This window comes from Brachypodium distachyon, chromosome 4 (genome assembly GCF_000005505.3).
Source record: "Brachypodium distachyon strain Bd21 chromosome 4, Brachypodium_distachyon_v3.0, whole genome shotgun sequence".
Lineage (NCBI taxonomy): Eukaryota > Viridiplantae > Streptophyta > Magnoliopsida > Poales > Poaceae > Brachypodium > Brachypodium distachyon.
In genome coordinates, this window is record NC_016134.3 from 24,168,987 (window position 1) to 24,191,717 (window position 22,731).

Below are 22,731 nucleotides of genomic sequence, written 5' to 3' on the forward strand. Positions count from 1 at the left end.
CATAGGTTTCTAAGTAAATAAAACTAATTTGATAAATGGAAGTCCAGGGTCTGTTTAGGCCCAAGTAGCTATCCAGGGTCAACATGGCCCAAGGGCCCGAGGAAGAAGAGAGACTTGTCGAGACTCTTCTTCTCGATTCCTCGGAATCGATCGCCTCAAGCTGCACCGAAATCCACCTCACGCCATGTATAAATTGCTCGCGAACCCGCTCAGCATTGATCTCAGGAAAGCCAAGCTATAATACGGCCGAGCAAATTAAGCAAAACGCATTCGATTGATCCAACAGTTCAAGTAATCAAGGCACAGAACAAGTACACAGACAATTCATGGCTCCATTGGCCAAGCACAAGCAGGCTCTGTTTACGGCGGCTGTTCTTCTTCTTCTCGCAATGGCCCCTGCTCCCGCCGCCGCGCTGGTCCCCTACGGCGGCGCCACCGGGCTATGGGACCTGATGCTCGACGCCGACCCCTTCCGGGTGCTGGAGCACTCGACGCCGCAGCTGGCGGCGCCCAGATCTCCGCCGTCTCTGGCGCTGGCGAGGTGCGACTGGAAGGAGACCCCCGAGGCGCACGTGATCTCGGTGGACGTGCCCGGGGTGAGGCGGGGCGACATGAAGGTGGAGGTGGAGGAGAACCGGGTGCTGCGGATCTCCGGCGAGCGGAGGCCGGAGCCGGAGGAGAAGCGGGAGGAGGGCGGGGAGCGGTGGCACCGCGCCGAGCGCGCCGCGGGGCGGTTCTGGCGCCGGTTCCGCTTGCCGGCGGGCGCCGACATGGACAGCGTCGCCGCGCGGCTCGAGGACGGCGTGCTCACGGTTACCGTGCCGAAGGTTGCCGGGCACCGGGGGAAGGAGCCGCGCGTGATTAGTATCGCCGGGGAGGAGGGGGATGCCGCCGTGGGTGGGAAGGCCTCGGAGGTCGAGGCGACCAAGGCAGAGGTGTGACATCGTTTGCGAAGGGGACGCCTTGCAAGTGTTGTTCAAGCTAGTTTTCTTTTTTCTTTTTTCCGTTGGAGGCGTACGCTTTTGTTACTACGTTCTATGCATTGCGTAGCGACGTGTATTTGAGGCGACCGTTGTCAAACGCCGATAAAAGAACTTGATCTGTGTGTGTAATTCGTGTCACGGAGAGTGGATTATACAATGTGTTGCCATGTCAGTCGATGCCTCGTGTTTTCGCTTGAGCGTAAGTTCATATCTATAAGCTAAGTTGACATTTGCGTTATGGCCGGGCGCTCTCTGTATTCGTGCGTTGTAACGGAATAACACGTAGAATTTAGATAAGATGAGCTACAAACATTGACGGTGTCAAAAGTCAAATAGAGAAATAAATTAAAAATATCTACCATATGAGTTGAATTTCACCATTTTATACTCTTAACATATTTTTTAACTCCCAACCGGACTCTCATTTTAGGCTCATAATATAACTTTTTCTACAATGCTTAGAATGCACAACACATATTACACGTATTCATGATTTTCATCTTCTGCCCATTTGGTGTCAGCACACTAGGGGTGTGTTTCATTTGAGCCCCAACTAGCCTCACCAAAAAATTAGCAAATTTTGAGACCAAAATTTTGACAAATAGATAGATGGTGTTTCGATTGCAGTCATTGTGATGACAATCTTTTGGCAAACTTTCAATCTACATTTGGTTTGCAGCCAATTTAATACTCAAACAATTAAGCATGATGCTTTTAGTTATTCCTTGAACTTCTACCTCTCCATTAGCGCAAAGGAACATACATGTAGCCGGTACATTTCCATTTACATATGCCTGAACGGAGGGAGTAAATTACTATAGCAAATGTACAATAGCAAATGTACCAAGTGTCCATATCCTGTATGTCTGTCCCGTAGTACTTCGTTGTTCCTAAAAATAAGATGTATTTTGTCTCATTTGACTGAGCCTTTGTCCAAAAAGTAGTCTTATATATTTTTTTCGAAATTTTTTGGTGTCATTGCTTGTTTGTTCAAAAGTACTTGTTTATGGATATGATTCGTATCATAAGTCACATATTCATAGAGTAATCTTGGTCAAAGATCCGGTCAGAGGAAACAAGATATGCCTTATTTTTAGGAACAAAGGAAGTAAATAGATACCGACATTAACGGTAAGTATTTTCATTGTGGGTAAGAGTAAGGATATTGTAATTTGTTGTTGTTGATACAATAGTCAGTATATATAGTAGTTTCAGGACTGCTATAGGATGGTGAGACTGCTCATCGTTTAGTTCCACCTTACTTATGAGAGGTTGCGACCAACATATTAGGGAGAGTTTCCCTCCTCTCTCTCCAGTCCGGGATTTTGGGATGGAGTGAACTCTATGTAGTTGGACCGTACGCGCATAAACGTCTGAACGTAGGTTGAGTGCTGAGTTAGGCTTTTGGGATGAAGTGGGATCTCTGCTTCGTACTGGCCTGTATACACATAAACTGAGCTAGGGCCGAGTGTACGCTAACAAGTAGTTAGGACATCCGCAATGACTGACTCTTAACCGACTCTTATTAAAATTTGCTTGTGTTAAGAAAAGAAAATTGGAGAGAGAAGAGAACTGATTCTTCATGAAGAGTCAGACTTGACTAAGCGTCAGCTTAGAGTTAGCTAAGAGTCGGCTTTTTAACCATTGTGCAACATCGCATTTAATGCTAACAAATCATCTAGAGTAAGTTTAAAAACACAAACCCATTGCACGTGTTATTTTACCATCGACTCTAAATTTCATGAAGAGTCAGTATTGACTCTACCATTGCGGATGCCCTTAAGTGTAAAGACGTCTAGAATCGAAATCTAGCAAATATTAATAAAGTAACTAGCCATGGAGAGTTAGAATCGTTACGCTAGATCTGTTTTGCTATTCGTGATCTGTACTATTTTGTTATGTTTTTTTGAGGGAAAGACCGTAGAGAAAACCACTAAAATATATTGTGAGTATCAAAATTTGAACCATGTTGGGTAGAGTCATGCACACATAATTCCACCACCACACGAAAAGGTGTTTCACGGTGTACTATTCTGTTATGTCCATAGGCCTTTTTTGAAAGTTTTTCTAGTCGTACAATAGATGTTCACAATAGTTGTACAATATTAGACAATGCTTAATTTTATAATTGTATAATTGATATACACCTGTCGTTTTTAGACTATGTTTTAGACTTGATAGTATATTAGACCCGGTTTTCAACTTTTAATTTAAATGATGTGTCTATGTTTTTTTTTTCGCAAATTGGACCCAAATATATAGCCTTCCCCGGACGGACCCCAGAAGCGAAGCAAAGGCTCTTTGTTTCTGCCCCCAAAAATCGTTCCGTAAATCAACCCAACCCGATTCCTAATCTGATTTCGATATGGTAATGCGAATCCAATCACTTCAACATCCTCCGTTCTCTCAGGATTTGCATCTCACCCAATCCTGCTGAAAATTCGTCTTTTTATTGGATTTTGCGGTGCAGATCCGGTTCATCCTGCTGCAGAACCGGCAGGGGAAGACGCGCCTGGCCAAATACTATGTGCCGCTCGAGGATTCCGAGAAGCACAAGGTCGAGGGCGAGGTTAGGAATGCGCGAATCAAGATTAGTTTGGTCCAATTCCGCGTTTTGTTTTCTTGATTCTGTTTCTTGCTGGTTCGCAGGTGCACCGGCTGGTGGTCAACCGGGACCCCAAGTTCACCAACTTTGTCGAGGTATGTTCAGTTCTTGATTTTGGTTCGATACTTAGGTGCTATCTAATGTGCAATCCTTCTTTCGGAGAAAAATGGTTAGGTAGGTGGCCTGGGTGACCATTTCTGTGTGAGATGGGCAGACTTTATCGAGCTGTTTTTGGATGAGAGTGAGAAACAATTAATTGTTTTGTTCATTTTGTGCTGAAGAAATTAGGCAGTTCAAGATAGAGAATTTATGGGAATTGAGTGACCTAAGTGATATTTCTCTAGAAAGAGGCTCTTTCAAGTTTGAAGGTCTTCTTTTGGTGCTTTGTTGTTAGTTTGTTATATAAATATTGCAAAGGAGGGTGATCATTCTAGTGCGATTAAAGTTTGGACTGCCATTTTGTTTCCAATATCTGCAGTGGCTAGGAGCCGAAAAAGATGAATAATTGGATGGATTTTGACCATGCTTTATTCTGTTAGACGTAGGTCAAGCATGATCTGCCACATCCTAGATATGCGAACGCCATATATTGTGTACCGGAGTGGTATATAAATTGATGTATGTCCTAAATGTATTTATACCAGTGTTTCTTGCTTTTTTTCTTCTTTTATCTCTAATGACTTGATCAGAATGGTCATTGGGGGATTAGCATTTGACTCTTGACCATATCTTGCATATGTCGGCTGTAGAACATACTGTGGTCCGCAAAATCCCAAGAAACAGAGAAAAATATGTAAAATCAACTACTCCCTCCGTCCAACAAAAGATGTCTCAAGTTTGTCAAAATTTGGATGTATCTAGACATGACTTAGTGTATAGATGCATTCAAATTTAGTCAAAGTTGAGACATCCTTTGTTGGACGGAGGAAGTAGAAGATTTCATGTTATGGATCATGACATCTGAATTAGAGATCCCTAAGATATAACCACTATTCCGTGTGTTACTTTTCAGGTTCCTTAGCCAGTGGCATAGCAATAAGCGAATAACTTTCCCAGTTGATAACTACTACCTCTGTCCCTAAATATAAGATTTTCTAGCTTTGTCCTAAGTCAAACTTAATCTTATATTTAGGAACGGAGGGAGTAGAAAATTGCACCAAAATACATTTCAGATGTCTAGCAGCCTTGCCATAAATGCAATGCAGTATGCATGTTTCTGATTTGCTATAGTCAGACGTTCTAGCTGGAAACATGATTTTGTTTTATGTTTTCTCTTGAGAAACCATGTTTTTGTTTTATATTAGTTTGTGAAAAATGGAGAAATGCGTACGAACCATTATACTTAAGATCGACATACTATGGGAAATCCAATGTTATGTTGGGTACGTGTAAGTTATAACTGGATTTGTTAAAACCTGCTAGATTTATTGACTTCCCATCAAGGAATATGATCATTTGTTCCCTATATGGGTGCATGTGAACAAGATCATGATAAATGAAGCTTTGCTCAAACCCACACATGTGTTACTTTATCTGGATTTAGGCTGCGTTTGCTATTGAGATGGATTCTCATAATCCTGTTTGCCCCACCAGCTTTGGTCTGTTCTCCGTTTGGCTAACCAACTTCTTCCTGCCTTCGTGGCTATTTTCTACAGTAGATTATAAAATAGTTCCATCACAGCACAAGTCAGCAACCACAAACTGATACTTAAGAGTGAGGAAGACATGGCCAACCCTGTTCTCTTGTTTCATTGAAAACAATGACTGAAGGCATGTCTTATGGCTAGTCAGTACCCATTAGAGAAATTGGACTTGGTATATGAGATAACATTGAGTCAGCTGACTAGTTCATGTTCGGCTATGTACAATATTTAAATCTGGTATGACAGATGATGACTGGAGTACATATTTAACATGGTAAAACATGTCTTATATTTTTCTCCAACTAAACTTGATTTCTTATGAGCATTTTGACTCAAATTCATTGCTAGAGGTTGTACCCGTAGTAGGCCTGGCTTTGTATAGCTTTCTAGTGTGCTGACTGGTTTTATGCTATAAAACCTGGTATTTGACATAAATAAGTTACATATTGTTTTTGTAGGTACTTGAGCTCTTAATTTGGCTGTCGCCCCACTTTCCTTGTCAACTCATGTAGAATTTTGCTCATGCAGTTTCGCACCCACAAAGTTATCTACAGGAGATATGCTGGACTATTTTTTGCAATTTGTGTGGATATCACTGACAATGAGTTGGCATACTTGGAATGCATCCACTTGTTTGTTGAAATATTGGACCATTTCTTCAGCAATGTATGTGAGCTTGATTTAGTATTTAATTTTCACAAGGTAACTTCTCTCATCCACTAGCTTACCCTTCCACTGCTCTCCTATGGCCTTGTTATGATTTTCCTTTTATGCATTAGATAAAGAACACACTCTGGCCAACCAATAAAGTTGTTATTTTGTTATCAACAAACTTCTTCACAACTGGAATTAGCATTGCATGTACCGATTCACTTTCGATTGGAGGGGATAGTAGTTCAGTCTGATGGGGTATGGTTTGTTAAAATCCTGCTAACTAAATGAAAAAGAAAGAAAGAAAAAAAACGTATATCTTGGAAGTGTTAATATATTTCTGAGATTTAATTTTAGTAAGCTTTGTTCATAACTTTTGCAGTAGTATTTTACCCGCATATTTGTTGCCAGTATGTTCACCGATAGTTTGAATCAAGACAACTGTAAAATACGAATTGGTGAGGGTTATGGAGTGACAAATTGTTGAAGTGGCCAAAATGTATGAACTTATGATGCACCTGGCTTAAACTGTAGAGCGTGTAAACAAGAACTCTCAAATCTTTTTTTTTTCATGTCTTGAAACATTTCTTCACTGAAATTCAATTTACACAAAACAACTTTTTTGGTTTGCCTCCCAAACTTTCACTACAAGCTATACCACTGTTAGTTTCTGCTTTGTATATATTTGCTGTATAAGTGTATATCTCACTGCCAGCGGTCAGCGGGTAGTATCAGGGTTTGGCACTCTTTAGCTGGTACCATCTTTTTTGCCCTTTTGTCTAAAAGAGAATATAATTTAACTATTAATTATATACTACTTGCATCCTTGTTAAAAGAAATTCAATAATTGATATTGTTGTTTGTAGTGTACCTTCTCAGTTTACTTTCTCTTCTAGGTTTACCTGATATTAGATGAGTTTATTCTTACTTTCTCTTCTAGGTTTACCTGATATTAGATGAGTTTATTCTTGCTGGGGAGCTGCAGGAGACAAGCAAAAAGGTAATGTATATTCTCTAGAGTGTGGATCTGATAAATGGTATATCAGTTTTACAATTTTAAAAAACGTTCTAGCGATGAAATGGAGATGAAAATAGTACCCAATTAGTTCTAAAGGGAAACCTGGCGCAGCCTTTTGCTGCCTTGAGTTGTCGTGGTATTAGTTTTCAGCCTGATCTTAAGCGTCCTATGATAAAATAAGCCCAGTAGATTTCATAATCTTTCTGAGTTTCCTTGAGTTGGGAATTCACTTGATTTGATGTTCCTCCTGTTGTATTCTTTCCATTAAGCGATAAGCATACAATGCTGGGGACTATTACAAATAAGATCATCTAGCATGTGCCTTGTCTGCTCCGTACTTTGGTACTTTGGTTCTTTAGGCAAATTCAGGCCATATTATGTTTTGTAGTATATCTTTCTAATCATTTCAGACCAAAGTTAGTGATGTTTCGTTCTCGGTAGGGGTGCAAGTGGGGCGGACGCTGCCAGTCCGCAATCCGCTACACTGTCTGCTAACCATTTCGGTGGTCAAAGCTTCTGCCTGCAGCCTGCCGCATGTGTCTGATGGGCCAAGCATGGCTGCTTGCCTGCTTGCAGGCTTGCAGTCCACCTAGCTAATGCAATATAGAGTAATAGGTGATAGACAAGATCAATGAAAAAGACTGGAGTTCCCTTGGGTTTAGCAGATGAAGAACCAAGTCTCAGAAGCACTCGTACAAACTTCATTACATACCAAGATAATAGCATCATCAACATGGCCATTACTGATACAGACAATCAGTCTGGATCTGACTGATATCGACATTCTTACCTATGCCTATTGCATATCTATGGAGATGGGGCAATCGAATGAGATACTGACAGAAGCCCATCCTGCTGCTATGGCAGCAAGCGTTATCCATTTCATAAGCAAGGCCCTCACAATTGAAGGAGAGAGGAACAACACACCAGCTGGGAGGGAGGGAAGCTGCTGCTGCCAAGGTTTAAAATTTCAACAAAATTTCCGAAATTTTGGTAGGCCTTGAAGAAATTTTAGCCTTTTGATAAAAAAATCGGTTTGACTACAATTGGAGCCTGACGCAAAATAGCTTATGTAAACTTGCTCTATCATAAATCCAATATGCCGTTTTTCTTTTTTGATTGAGAACTGAATAATGAACTTGTGCTAGGCAAATTAATGTTCTGCTACAATTTTGATAAATATTTGGTGGAATTTCAAACACTGAAATCTGAAATAGTTTCTGAAAATCCTGAATTTTCGATCATTTCGGTGAGTACCGAAATTTTGTCCAAAACGAAATTTTAAACCTTGGCTACCGTGGCCTGCTGTGGAAGCAACATCGTTGGGCAGATTCCAATAAGTAGTGTCAAGTGTGGCGGCCAGAGGGTTACCCAGGGAGCTCTTCGCAGTACATGCTGGAGCGTTAGGACACGCACTGCTCCTGGCATCAGGATTCGACCACTGGAGAGTTTGAGAACTCAGGTGTACAGAATTAGGGATTTAGTGGAGACGAAGGGCTATGCCGCCACCATTGGACAATGTGGATCATCCTCATGAAGCCACCAGTGCAAAGCAGTTACCCCACAAGAATCTATGTGGACCTAATTTACAGGGTGCACTAGCGGCATGCCCCACTGGATGGCACAAAGAAACAACACTAATATGGATTAGGGTGTTTTGCTCCTTTTGTGTTTTAAATTAATAGTGGCATTGATCTGCATCCTAAGAAAAACTGTGAATAGTCAACTTTGTGCTGACTTGAAATACCGGATGTGTTTATGCTTATCACCTAATACCTTTCTTGCAGGCAATCATAGAAAGGATGGGCGAACTGGAGAAGCTGGACTAAAGATAAATTCTCTGCAGAGAGAGCCATTCCGTCCTCCTGTTTGAGGATTTCTACAATCGTAGCTCATGTGCATAAATATCTAAAATTTGTCCGACATGCCTGACAAGAATGTTGTACTGTTGGTCCATTGTCGTTAGTATTAATTTGCTGCTCTTATGATCATGGTCTCATTGCTTCTTGGCCAACAAACTGCTTGTAGAATTGATGTGTGGTCTACATGAGGATATATCCTAAGTTGTAAGGCTAGAGTCATGTCATGCAAAAGAAAAGAATGGTATCCATTATTCGACATTGCCATCTGGAACTAGGGTGCGTTTTTTTATTGGAAGGCCGAGAGATGAGCTCATTGCCTGTTTGATTGAAGGTGTATAACCTGTGTACGGTGAGATTACCAACCCACCCATGTATAAATTACATACAGCCATGGCTCTCACGTGGAATCTGTTCGATGTTCTGAAAAACACAAATAGCGATTCTTTGATCATATTTACACATCAGGCAATTAGATAAATCTCTGGCTGCATCGAAATTGCAAGCACAATGAAACACAGGAAGCAGATCCATGAACAACGCGGAGTAAGGAGATATTTTCGCAGATTCACATTGGGTGCAAAACTGGACAAGAACTTGACGTGGACTAGAAAACTGTGCAACTCCTGGGCAGAAAACTGCATCCTGGACTAGAAAAGGTACTGTTACCATCTGTCACGTTGGTTAGCTCAAGTGAGCACGGTATCTGCTTGTTTAGCTCGAAGGGGGAACACAGCTCTAGGGCGTCAAACTCAAGGAGCTCCCATGGGTAAGGGCTCATCTGAACGAAAAGATTACGGCATTTTCAGAAATACTCTCTCCGATTATAAATTGTTGTCGAAATATTGCATGTATCTAAACACTTTTTAAGAATAGATACATTCATATTTGGATGAATTTGAGTCAAGAATTTAAAATCAGAGGAAGTATTTATATAAGCTAATAGTGCCATTGATATATTAGAAATTAACTTACAGGGCCAACTGTAGATTCATCAACATTGTTGATGTGCTCATTCGTACTTTCCATAGCATTGAGCATAACTCTCCTAAACCCGGTGGTTTGTTCGCTCTCCCAGCCGGGACTGTAGCAAACGATATATTTACGGTTAATGCCACCGCCGGTTACTGTAGCTGCAGTTTTTTTTTCGCGGGCGCGTGCCATATTGCCTGGTCGGTTGGTCGGTTTGCATGCATGCAGGAGGACGCGTGGTGTCGTGCGCTGGCATTTTTAATTCAGCCCCATTTTATTCCCCGTGGTCTTATTCTTCCTGCTCACTTGTGTGCTTCCGCTTTTGTTTGTTGTACGCCGGAAGCATTTCTCCTCCGCTGGTCGCCTCCGCCGGCCGCCGCCGCTCCGCTGCCCGATCCCCTGCTCCAGGGCACTGCCCAACCCATCGCGATTCCCCTTCCTGTGTACGGGCGCCGCCCCCTGCCCGATTCCGCGGGCTTCGGCCCTTCTGTAAGCTGTGCTCTCCCACATTTCCTCCTTTGCCGGTTCATCTCTACCCGCTGAAGGAAAAGGCCGCTCATCCATGATTACCACACATCGATTGTGTCCTGTCATACTAGGGTTCTCAGTGCCCTAGAGCCTTCTCCTCACCTGACTCGCCGTCAGCCTTCTGCTCCCCTCACTCTACCAGATTCGTTTATCCAGGAAGGTAACTTTCAAGTTTTGGTTTCTATTGCGTTAGTCTCTAATTTTTGTGGTTCCCTAGAGTCCTAACGTGTTGCTTCTGATCATTGCTGTTAGGTAATAGAGCCATAATTGTTTTTTAACATTGGACTTTGTGCATTTCCTAAACTGAATGGATCAATCTCTTATAAATTTCCGTCCTGATTTGAGTTGATTGCTGTCTTTCGGCGACCATATATGGGGCAAGTTGGGTATGTTTCCCTCCTGTTCATACTTTCTTCCATTTCTAATGAGACAGATACCAGGCTCGCCTGAGTTGTAAGCTCCAAGGTTGACATCTAAAATTACCATTGAGTATCTTTAATTAGTGGAAAGGTTCTCAAGTAGTATGAATTAGGAATTTAAACTCTAAGTCAACAAAAATGATTTATTTACATATATTTGCACTTTCCTAAAGCTGTCGTAGACATCTTGTAGAAACTACGGAGTAGAAAGGATGAAAAGATGCATCCAGCATTTAAATATACATCTCTATTAAACAACCAAGGAATTAGTTCTTGAGTTGAATCTCCATGTGCAGTGCTCCATTTTTTTTTCCTGATTCGTATGATCACTTTGTGTTTGCTAGACCAGGGTTTCTTAGTTAATTACAGTTTTGGGGTTTGCTTGTTACTGGCTGCCATTACTTCGGAACTGTTCTAGAGAAAATTTAGCAGTGATTTCTTTTAGAGTTGTTTGCCGTATAATTTAATCCTTTCCTTTACCTATCAATTCAATTTGATGAGTGCTTTGGATGTGTCCTACAGTAACATGGAAGAAGGGCATGTCAGAACCATGCAAGTCTGAATACATGATCAACTAGAACTAAAAGGTTCGGTCACTCCCTATCCTTTGTTCCATTCTTTTGTCGGATTACTGGAGCAAGTCACAAAAAGAACCTATCCATGTATATGTATGCTGTGAGTTTATTGTTTCGATTACCTATCCACATGCAACCATATACACACTTTCAGTAATAATTTTTACTGATATTTTTTATGAGATTCACAAGCACATGCGAAGCAGAGAATTTGATGTTCTTTTAAAACAATTCCCTGTTGTGTTCAATTCAGACCATGAAATGTGACAACTGCCAGGTTTTTATCTATATGTACTGGCTAAATGGTACTGAAGCCGTATGTTCAGTTGAATCGAGTCTATGTCTGTGTTTCCTGACTTAATTCTGTAAGAAAAGCAAAGTTAATCGTCATATGCATATTTGAAAACTAGATTTTTTTTTCTTGTGGTATTTGTCGTAGTTATGTGTAGTTATAGATAGCGGTAAACTATACTTGATGCTGTCATGATTTTAATTATTTCATCAGCACGAGAATCTGTTTTTCGTTATTCCTGTGTACTCATTTGATGTTGTCAACACTACAACCTATTTTTTGTTGGTGCTGTTTATTTCTCAGCAAAGTGTCATTTCTGTACCTTAACTCATAAGCAGATGCCTCCATGTTCTTTCACATTTACTATAGTGACTTCTCTTCAATAATTGTAGGTGCGTCTTAAAAATCCTCCATGCATAAGAGGCTAGACAATTAGCCATTGACCAAATTGTCACCCGGAGTGTTGTATCAAACAATTTTATTTCCTGGTAAAGCACATTGATAAGCAGGAATGGAGATCAAGTGCAAACTATCGTTTTATTAATTTTAGACACTCAAACTAAAAAAATGATTTTTATGAATATGACATGAACCTTATGAAGTGATATTGTGAGACATGGACGCTTGTGCTGTTGCATGGGGCACATGTAAAAGGTCATTATCCCCTCAATTTTTTTTTGTAAAAGGTCATTAAAAAGGTGAGGTTTCCCATCATAATACTAATTGAATTATATGGCGTAGACGGACTGATAATCTTCTCTGGAACAAAGATTTGTCAATATATCTGTCACACGGTATTGATCCTGTTCGTTGGTTTTTAACGTGACCAAGAGTTTTTTTGTTTTGTTTAGAACCTCGAAGAAATTATTCACGGAAAAGGTCAGTGTTCTCTCAGTTACAGACCGATCTCCAGACCGTTGCAGTGGCTTCGATTTATTTGACAACATGCCCAGAAAAAGTTGATGAACAACCATACGCTGTTAGCCATACTGCTACACACACCAGAGAGCTTCGCTTCCAAAAGGCAAATATGTATGTTCATTGCAAAATCTGAATGTTAAAAATAGAGATACAGTGGTCCATAAGTGGCATCAATCGGTATAGTTGTTCTATGTATCCATTTGTTCGTCGCAAATATATCATATGGGGTCTCCAAATGTATGATGTATGTCAAAAACTATGTGTAGATCTGTATGAAACGTTTATGAACATGGAGGGATTGGGAACATAAAGAATTGTACGTTGTTCTTTTGGTTGAGTGTGTCCACAGCGCAGCGAAGCGCGCGTATTCTGCTAGTCCTGACAATATCCCATACATAAGGTCTTGATTTTGGGTCCTCTGACATGCAGCTTATTGCGATTTCAATACATTCGGTTACTTGTTGGTATCCCAATCGCGGATAATTCGCTGATTTATTCCACCTGTACCTCCACCTTCTAAGTACCTACAGTTTCTCGAAGAAGATTTATAACGATTCTGCAACATTTTATCCGAACAAAATTAAGAGAAACCACAAACACAAATACAAAGCAGATACTTCCACAAACAAATACAAAGTGCTTGTAATATAATAAAATCTTTACCTGAACCGAGCGATACTACGTGACGGCGGCCAAGTCAACGAATCTCAAAAAAGGGTCAAATTGCCAACAAGGCATAGCCATGCCAACTAAGCACCGGTCAAAGGAGTCAAAGAGTCAAGCCCTTCATGTCATGGTCAAAGGAGTGTAGGGCCAAGAAAGCTCTAGAGTAAATTTACCACCTTACCCTCATTTTCCCCCTCTCTCAAGAGTAACCATGGTCTTTTGTCATGAACCCCTAATCTATAAATATCCCCATGGAGGCATGTATCATTTACTCTCTATTGGAATAAGATCAAAGGGGAGAAGACTAGAACAACCCAAGGAGCCCGCTCTCTCGAGTGCTTGGGTCAAGTCTAGTCTCGACTCGGCCTCGAGGACGCGACTTGGGAAGCCTAGTTTCGAGGCCGGGCTGTCTAGTACAACCTCAACTCGAAGTAGAGGGATCGGATTAGAGTCTCGAGGGTATCCCAACCTCGCTACTTGGGAAGACAAGTTCGGTCCAAGTCCGAAGCGGCCCCTAGAGATCTCTTGCCATAGGTGACTTGGGAAGACGAGTTCGGCCCAAGCATTTGGCTAACGACCCCCTCGAAGCCTCTACTAACATAGGACTAAGTCGTACCCGCAGGATCGACCGAACCTATTAAAAAAATATCGACGTGTCAACTTGTATCAAGTGTACGGCGACATTCGTTATAAGGCCGGCGTACACCTCCTACATATTATTCTCGCAGTTGTGCCATCGAGATTTGGCACCCCGTACTCCTGTTGTTTTCTAGAACAACAACAGTGGCGCCGACCGTGGGAAACCCTCGCCGCAATTGAAGATTTAATGGCACCGATGAAGGCTACTTCATCGGGTGTGCAACTTGCCGCGAAATCTACACGGTTACAAACGAAGAAAGCAAGCGTCTTGGGGGCTCCCGAGGAAGGAGAAATTCTCACCAATCCGGCCGCCGCCGCAAGCATGGGCGCCACGATGGAGGTCGTGGCCGCACCCCTGCTCCCGGCCGTCCCCGAAGGAGCCGAAGCACTCGGAACCGTCTTAGGCGGTCCTTGGTCCTCACCGACGTGGCGGCAAGGATCGGCGAGCTACTCGCGGTTACCACCCCCGCAAGGGACGCGAAGCTCGGTATGCCTCATTCAATGGGCTTCGCGCCGCCTCCCCTGCAACCGGTAGTAACCTTGCCCTTGGAGCCTACGAGGGGAAACAATGTGGCGTCAGGGGGATCCGCGTCGGAAAACCAAGGAGTCCCGGCTTACGACCCCTCCAACCCGGGACTACCTCCATTGGCGCTTGCTGCGATCGCCCATGGAGCTCCTTGGTACCACCCATATTGAGGACTTCCGCCGCACGGTGCTCTCCAAGTCGCACACGCTCCAAACCAGCCTCGCTTTGCGAGTGTCCCGCAAGTGCCCCTTGCTCCCCCCGCCGGGGCCGATCAAGGTGGCAACCAAACTCCGCCTCAAGGTGTGCCCCGCGGAGAACGAGACCCCAGCGTGCACGGAAACGAGCAGGTGGCGGAGTCCGGAGCCCTTGCCGGGGGTTAAAGAAATCCTCGCCGACGCTCCGACCCTCCAAGAAGACGCCGAGATCCCTCTCCGAGTGATCCTTCTAGCGATGAGAGCGACCCTGACGAAGGAGGATCTCGTCGCCGAAAAAACAAGAAGGGCCGACCATCTTGTAACCCGCTCACACGGGAGATCCAAGACGCGGCTTTCCCGCCAAGGTTCAAGCCACCGACGATACGGCCATACGACGGAGAGTCCAACCCTCTTCAATTCCTGGACGTCTACTCCACCGCCATACGAGCAGCGAGTGGAGGCCCCACCGAGATGTGCAACCTTTTCTCGCTTGCGCTCACCAGGATTGCGCAAACTTGGTTTTATAACCTGCAGAAAAATTCCGTGCATTCGTGGGAGCGCCTCCGGGAGGTCTTCATCGCCAACTTCCAAGGAAAATTCAAGGAACCCGTGCAAGCTCACGAGCTTTACGCCGTGAAAGAAAGGCCGGGAGAGTCTCTCCGAAGCTTCTTCCATCGCTTTGCGAAGGTCCGAAGCCAAATCGCCAACCCACCGTCGATGACTCGACGCTTGCATGCAAGGCCTTCTCCAAGGAGAAGTGAATCGCGCTCTAAGTCGAAACCCGCCAAAGACGACCGAAGAGCTCTATCGGATCTTGCAAGAATACGCTCGGGGCGAAGATGGAGACATCGCCAAGAAGGACACGCCACGCGGCACGCCCGAAGGGACTCCTGCATCGGATCAGCCCCAGGCATCCGCACCATCTTCCAAGAGGAAGAGGAGGCGACGGAAGAGGGCGCCCGGCGATCAAGCTCGAAAGATCTTCGCCATCGAAGGGCAAAACTCGTCCCAAAAGACTTGGCACCCAAGAAGCCTCCTCGCCCCGCCGAGGGAGGCGCCTGGAGATGCCTCATCCACAATTCGGCAAGCCACAGCACCGAATAGTGCAATACCCTCATCGCAGCTCGTGAAGAGTTCCAAGCACGAATGCAGGCCCGACGCAAGGACGAGAAGGCGCCCGAGGCCCCGCGTCCCGCCAACGTCATCCTTGCCGACCCTGCGCCCAAGGAAGAGAACCTCCCGTTTCAAGAACCCTCTCACCATATCGGGGTGATACTCGGGGGCTCCGCCACAGGCCGGGGGTCAAAGAGGCAACGCAAGGAGTATGCGCGCGAAGTCAATGTCGTTGGAACCTTCACTTCAAAACCACCACCCAAGTGGGCAAGTGTACCCATTTCCTTCACCGAGGAAGACGCTAAGGGGATACGCTTCGCACACGATGATGCCCTCTTCGTGACGGCCATCGTCTCAAATTGTGAGCTCAAGAAAATACTTGTGGATGGCGGAAGCTCCGCCGACATCTTGTACCTGAGCATGCTAAAAAAGCTGATGGAGCCACAGGGAGGATACAAAAATGGTTCCTTGCAAGTCCATCTAGCCGCTTTACCCCCTAACCGTCGCTTTACCCCCTAACCGGCTTCGTCTCAGGCAAGTCCATCTAGCCGCTCGGCCAAATTGAGCTCCTCACGACCTTCGGAGATGCCACTAATCATCGGACCGAGCTCGTGCGCTTCGACGTGGTGGACATGGAGGCCTCCTTCAACGCCATCCTTGGCAGGACGACCTTGAACCGCCTCTGTGCTGCCGTCCACCACAATTTCATATGCAAGAAGATCCCGGACCCAAAAGGCGTGATCACGGTCCGTGGTGAGCAATCCTCCGATAGGAAGACACTATATCGCCACGAGACTAAGTGCGCCGAGAAGGGAGAAGCATCCAAAAGCGTCCACATGCTCTCGGGCACAAGGGAGTCCAAGACCGATCACCCAGAGCGCTACATACCTAAGCCCCTTCCCGAGGGAGAGCTTAAGGAGATACGCGTCTCCGACACTGACGCCACGCGCATCGTGAAGATCTAAGCCGACCTCTCGATCGAACTCGAGAAGAATCTCATCGACCTACTCCGGGAGAACTCCGACCTTTTCGTTTGGTCTCCCTCCGACATGGAAGGAGTCTCATGCGATGTCATGGAGCATCAACTCGCCGTAAGGCCCGACAAGGCGCCCGTGAAGCAAAAAAACTCCGAAAACTCTCCATATAGCAAAACGAGGTCATCAAGCAAGAAATTGCAAAGCTCTCCAAAGCCGGACTCATGCGAGAAGTTTGGCACCCTGAGTGGTTGGCCAATCCGGTCTTGGTGAAGAAAGCCAACGGCAAGTGGCGGATGTGTGTCGACTTCACCGACCTGAACAAGGCATGGCCCAAGGACGACTATCCTCTCCCGCGGATCGACCTGCTAGTCGACTCCACGGCGGGACGCGAGAGGTTAAGCTTCTTGGATGCCTATTTAGGGTATCACCAAGTCCACACGGCCAAGGAAGACGTGGAGAAGAACAGCTTCATCACTCCCATTGGCACCTTCTGCTATCGCAGAATGCCTTTTGGTTTGAGGAACGCCGGTGCGACCTTCCAACGCCTCGTCAGCCTTATCCTCAAAGGGCAATTGGGGAGAAACGCCGAAGTCTATGTTGATGACGCCGTCATCAAAAGTCAAGCGGCGAGTACCCATCCCGAAGAACTGCAAGAAACCTTCAACAACCTCCGCAAATACGGCGTGAAGCTCAATCCCGAGAAGTGCGCGTTCGGAGTTCGAGGAAAACTCTTGGGTTCCTCGTCTCCCAACGGGGGATCGAGGCCAACCCGGAAAAAATCCGGGCCATCCTAGAGATGGAGCCTCCTTGCTCCATCAAAGATGTGCAACGCCTAGCAGGGAGGATGGCGGCATTAGGACGATTCGTCGCCCGATCAGCCGGGAAGGGTCTCCCTTTTTTCAAAGTCCTGAAGGGCCTCAACAACTTTGAGTGGACCGACGAAGCTCAAAGGGCTTTCGAGGAATTCAAGACCTATTTGTCGACTCCTCCACTCCTCACGAGCCCGAAGCAGAGAGAACCTTTGCTCCTGTACCTCGCCGCGACTCCGGTCGCCGTGAGTGCAACCCTCGTGAAAGAAGAAGATGGATCGCAACGCCTGGTGTATTACGTGAGCGAAGCTTTGGGAAGAGCAAAGGGCCGATACACCCAGATCAAAAAAATCGTGTACGCCCTCCTCATGGCCTCTCGAAAGCTCCGTCATTACTTCATGGGCCACACCATCATGGCGCCGACGACGTTCCCCCTCAAAGAAGTCTTCGGCAACAAGGAAGCCACCGGGAGAATCGCCAAATGGGCAACGAAACTGGCTCCCTTCTCGCTGGAGCTTACCGCGAGAACGGCTATAAAATCCTAGGTCCTCGCCGACTTCGTGGCCGAGTGGCATGCGCCGCTAGCCCTCCCCCCCCCCCCCCCCCCGCGAAGAGACGTCGCCCAAGGCCGGCCCCCCCGAACCACATTGGATAATGAGGTTCGACGGCTCCAAGCGCCTCAATGGTGCTGGGGCTGGGGTCGTACTCGTCAGCCCCGAAGGGAAGATCCTGGAGTACGCCGCCCACCCCGACTTCAACGCAACCAACAACATGGCGGAGTACGAATCACTCCTTCTCGGACTCCGGTTGGCTAAGGCCATGGGTGTTCGACGCCTTCTCATCCAAGGTGACTCCCAACTTGTGATAAACCAAATGGACAAGTCATATCAATGCCTTGATGAAAGGATGAAGAAGTATATTGAAGAAGTTCGCAAGATGGAACGGTACTTCTTGGGCATGGAGGCGCGACGCATCCCACGAGGAGAAAATCACCTCGCCGACAGATTGGCCCGAACGGCCGGTTCCAAGGAACCTCTGCCACCCGGCGCATTCTTCGAGGTGACCCGTGCCCCATCCATAGGAGAAGAAGCCGATGACTCCGACGAAACTTCAAAGACCATCATGGTCATCGACAATCCACCCTCTTGGATGACACCAATCATTCGTGCCTTGAAAGGAGAGGTGGACGAGGAGGCGGAAGGCCCAAGCGCCAAAACTTTGCTTGCAAAAGCAAAGATGTACATCCTCCTCGACGGCATCCTTTACAAGAAGGGTGCGGCCGCGCTACTCAAGTGCATAACCCCCGACAGGGTGGCTGAGCTCATACAGGAGATCCACTCCGGAGTATGCGGCCACCATCTTGCGCCAAGAGCCACCGCGGCGAATGCTTTACGACAGGGATTCTATTGGCCCACCATGGTGCAAGACGCAATCGCAATACTGCGAAGATGCGAAGCTTGCCAAAAGATGGCTAAGTCAATCCACGCGCCGGTGACGACCCTGAAGAATATCCAATAACTTGGCCATTTGCACGCTGGGGAATGGACTTTCTCGGGCCTTTCCCCGCGTGCATCGGGGGCTGCAAATACCTCGTGGTGACAATTGATTACTTCTCCAAATGGATAGAAGCTGCGCCACTCGGCAAGATCACGTCACAGGCCATCCAGAATTTTTTCTGGGAAAACATCATATGTCGATATGGTGTCCCACGAGAGCTAACCGTGTACAACGGCAAACAGTTCGACTGTGCGGAATTCATTAAATTTTGCGAATGCCTCGAGATCAAGCTGCACTTCGCATCCGTGGCCTACCCCAAGAGCAACGGCGCATGCGAGAGAGCCAATGGACTAATCCTCCAGGGACTCCGCCGAAGGGTAGAACACACGGCCAGCAAGGCAAGAGGAGCATGGGGGGACGAACTCGCCATCGTGGTTTGGGGCATACACACCTCCGTAAGCCGTTCCACGGGCCGAACACCATTCTCTTTGGTGTATGGTGCCGAAGCAGTTCTTCCCGTCGAGGTAGAGTTCCGCTCACCTCGGGTCGAAAGACTCCAAGAAGCTACTGCACTCGCCTTCATCGAAAATGAAGAGCATCCCAAGACGGCCGTCGATTTTGGAGAAGAAGCTCGTGACAAAGCCCTCATGAGGCACGCCATCTACGAGCAGAGCGCCGCACGCTTCTACAACATGAGGGTGCGGGAACGAGCTTTCTCCCAAGGAGACCTCGTGCTGAAAAAGAACGTCGACCCAAAACTCCAGCACAAACTTGACCCTAAATGGGAAGGACCATACCGCATCGCCGCGGTGTTGGGCAATGGTGCATACCACTTCGAGAACATGGAAGGGAAAAACCTCGTCCATGCTTGGAACGGCGACAAACTCCGGCGTTTCTACGCCTAAGGAGTTCAAGGATGACCAACCGGCCACTTCCCTACGAAACTTCGGGGGATCGTAAGCGCCAACGGGGCCACGTCTACATAAGGCTTGTAAGTGCCCATCGGGCCATACCTTAAGACAAGCAAGCGAGGGATCAATAAAAACAAGTCCTTGATAAAGAGTGACACGAGACACTCATGCGGCCCACCGTCGTAAAGGGAACCCCATCGAGCAGCAATGTCACGAAGGGACGATCCCCAAAACCGAGTTGCTGCCCTAGTGCCGCTCACCAAGGGACGCCGAAAGGCCTACGTTGGCTCAGGCATTACCTAAAAATGTCTTCGGACATAAATCGCCACCAGTGACTCGTTCCTTGGTGGATCCTAGCGTGCGTCGAGGCCATCCGCCAAGTAGAACCAAGTCCCCCGAGGACCGGAAGCTCCTTAAAACGCATTTAAGGAGAACCGTAAATAAGCGAGTTATGCATGAGCTTACTTACCTCGGAGAACCATGCTACCCACGTGCGAGACGTCGCGCACGGGCCTGCATGATAGTAACCGAGTTAAGGCTCCATAATAATCGCAGGAAAGCATAGCTTCCTGAAGGGTACTACCGGCGTATCGATAGCGACCCCCACAAGGGTACTAGGATCCGTGGCTCGTAACCATGGCCTAAGGCACCGAAGCCAAGTCGTATCCCAACGACGACATCAATTGATTACGCAAAAGTGTGATCATAGCGAACGATCGCGTGCTGTATAAACTGAGTAAATATAGTACTTCGCCAAGAAGGAAATATAGTACTCGCAAGAACACATGTTGAGCCAGGTTAACATTTCCGATAATGTTGGCTACATGGTGAAAACATAAGAAAATACATGCCGAGCTAGGTTGACATTTCCGACAATGTTGACTACATAGCGAAGCATGAAACACATCAAAAAAGCTGCCTTACAACCTCTATGTCTAAGCCTAGAACATGCAAGTTATGATGACGCTATGTCATAAGTGGATATGCAACATCGCATAAGTAAGCAACTGGAATACCTTGTTGCCTAGAAAGGCAACAAGACTCAAGCCCCACCGTCGCTCTCCTGAAGAGCGGGCTCAAGGCAATGCACGAAGCGTCGAGCCAGCGCGCGAAGAGAAGCTCCCTGGTCCGCCAGAAACTTCTTCGCCCCGTGAGTCATCACACCCTCAAGTCCACTCGTCCCGGCACCACCGTCCAGGACAGCCGGGACTGCCGACGAAACAAGTCGAGCACTCATACTCAGGAGGCACCTCTTCACGGCGGGCTCAAGGAGCTCCAGCTGTGAAGTAAGTACCCTACTCGCCTCATCCGTCGTACGACACGGGGGAAGATCCAGTTGAGGGGAGCCCTTCAAACAAAGTATCATCTCTCGAGTCTCTGAAGCCTGGGCGAGCAGGAGCGAGACCACCTCCGGACGGCTATCCGAGGGGGCGCGAGCACGAGGGGCGAACACCGGTCCGAACCCGGCATCCTCCGACTCCGCGTTGAGGGAGGCAACCTCCGCTCGAGCGTGCTCCACGTTGAGGCCGGCCACCACCAAGTCCTCCTCGGCACGACGGGTCTTCGCGATCGCATCCTTCTGGCCCTCCTCGGCAAGGCGAGCCCTCGCCTCCATGGCCGCAAGCTCCCCCGACACCCGAGAAAGCTCAGCCTCGACGACCTCCCGCCGCGCCTTCTCCAAAGCCAACTCACTCAGGGCAAGGGTGGCCTTCGAGGTCTCGGCATCCAAGGCCACCGAAAGCACCCCAAGCTGAGCCTTGAGAGCGGGAAGAGTGCCCACGGCCTCGACCAAGCCTCTCACCTGGCAAAGGAAGAAAAATCGTGAGCGCTGGCCGGCAAAATGGACCTAGCAAGAAGGGAGACGAGGAAAGCGGACTCACAAGCTCCAACGCCTCGAGCGGATCTCTCACTCCTCCCTCGGTCCTCGGAAGCGCCTCTCCCTCCTCCGGAATCGGGGGCTCGGCCTCGGGAACAATAGGCGCCGCAGGCTCCGTACCTGAAACAAGACAAGAAAACCCCGTGAGAACATTCCCGAAAGGGAATTAAAACGCTCAACACGCGTGCACTCACCGGTGACGGGAAGCTCCTCCTCCACAGGCCCACGAGCCAAAGAGAACACCGGAACACCGCGCCACTGGCTTCCGAGGAGGTATCCACCACAAGTTGAAGCCCAGTCCTCCGGGTGAAACCGCACGTCATGAGGCGACGAAGGCAGGATCTTCTCAATGTCGATCTTCCCGGCTAGGTGTATGTCCATGGACTCTCTCAAGGGAGACCTCGACTCAGCCACGTCGGCTAGGTCAGGAGAAGGAGCCTTCCTCTTGCGTGAACTCGGAGGACGAGGGATCTTGGGCATTGGGGCCACCGGCACACCCAACCCAAGCACGACCTGAGGATTCACCTTCGGCACAAGTATCTCTGAGGTGAGAACCAACGGCGATCATCGACAGAGTCGCAAGACGAGAGTACCGCTCGCCGGCCTTGATGAGCTTCCCGAACTTGGGATCCGGGCGTATAGGTACCGAGTCGTCGAAGCACGCCGCCACAACGTTGTGGCATCCTCCCTCGCTGATGGTATCGACGTAAGCCCGATGCTCCACCGAGTTGTACGGCCCGACCATCTGGGAAGCCCACTCGACCGCCTTCTCTCGAGAAAAATCCGCTGAAAAACAAGCACAAGCACTAGCCAGGGTTAGTGTCAAGCAAACAAGAATAACTGAAGCAACGACTCAAGTATCGCGAAACTCACGCTTAGCCGCGCGGCGTGGGTGACGGAAGGCCAAGGGGATCCCCAGCTCCGCCTGTGGTCGCGCCCTCATCATGAAGCGGCCCGCCATCACCATCTCCTCGAGAAGGTCGCGGAAGCAACGCTCCGAACGAGCCGACTTGATCCCGGCAAGCTCCCACTCCTCGACCAAGGACGTGCCCATGGG

General features: G+C 47.3%; 2 protein-coding genes and 1 long non-coding RNA gene across 4 annotated transcripts; all 3 read left to right on the top strand.

Moving 5' to 3' along the window:
- The first annotated feature begins 60 nt into the window (after positions 1–60).
- LOC100825029 (21.9 kDa heat shock protein) lies at positions 61–1,160 on the top strand. Its single transcript, XM_003576063.4, has one exon. It carries the CDS (start codon positions 327–329, stop codon positions 939–941), a length of 615 nt encoding a protein of 204 aa, XP_003576111.1. The 5' UTR covers positions 61–326; the 3' UTR covers positions 942–1,160.
- Positions 1,161–3,210: 2,050 nt separating this feature from the next.
- Positions 3,211–9,087, top strand: LOC100846755 (AP-2 complex subunit sigma). The gene is made up of 6 exons (XM_003577603.4): positions 3,211–3,351; positions 3,454–3,552; positions 3,633–3,683; positions 5,760–5,933; positions 6,823–6,882; positions 8,688–9,087. The coding sequence occupies exons 1-6, from the start codon at positions 3,349–3,351 to the stop codon at positions 8,727–8,729; spliced, it is 429 nt and encodes a 142-aa protein (XP_003577651.1). The 5' UTR covers positions 3,211–3,348; the 3' UTR covers positions 8,730–9,087.
- Positions 9,088–10,046: 959 nt separating this feature from the next.
- LOC106866642 lies at positions 10,047–12,795 on the top strand. 2 transcript variants are annotated; one of them, XR_002966099.1, is made up of 4 exons: positions 10,047–10,419; positions 10,512–10,645; positions 11,201–11,265; positions 12,397–12,795. It is a non-coding gene; the product is annotated as an uncharacterized LOC106866642 (long non-coding RNA). The 2 variants fall into 2 exon arrangements; XR_002966100.1 differs by lacking the exon at positions 10,512–10,645.
- The last annotated feature ends 9,936 nt before the right edge of the window (positions 12,796–22,731 follow it).

Coding starts and splice junctions, on each gene's coding strand:
- LOC100825029 (XM_003576063.4), top strand. CDS start 327: ATGGCTCCATTGGCCAAGCACAAGCAGGCTCTGTTTACGGCGGCTGTT.
- LOC100846755 (XM_003577603.4), top strand. Junction 3,553..3,632: donor AGCACAAGGTCGAGGGCGAG/GTTAGGAATGCG, acceptor GCTGGTTCGCAG/GTGCACCGGCTGGTGGTCAA. Junction 6,883..8,687: donor TGCAGGAGACAAGCAAAAAG/GTAATGTATATT, acceptor CCTTTCTTGCAG/GCAATCATAGAAAGGATGGG.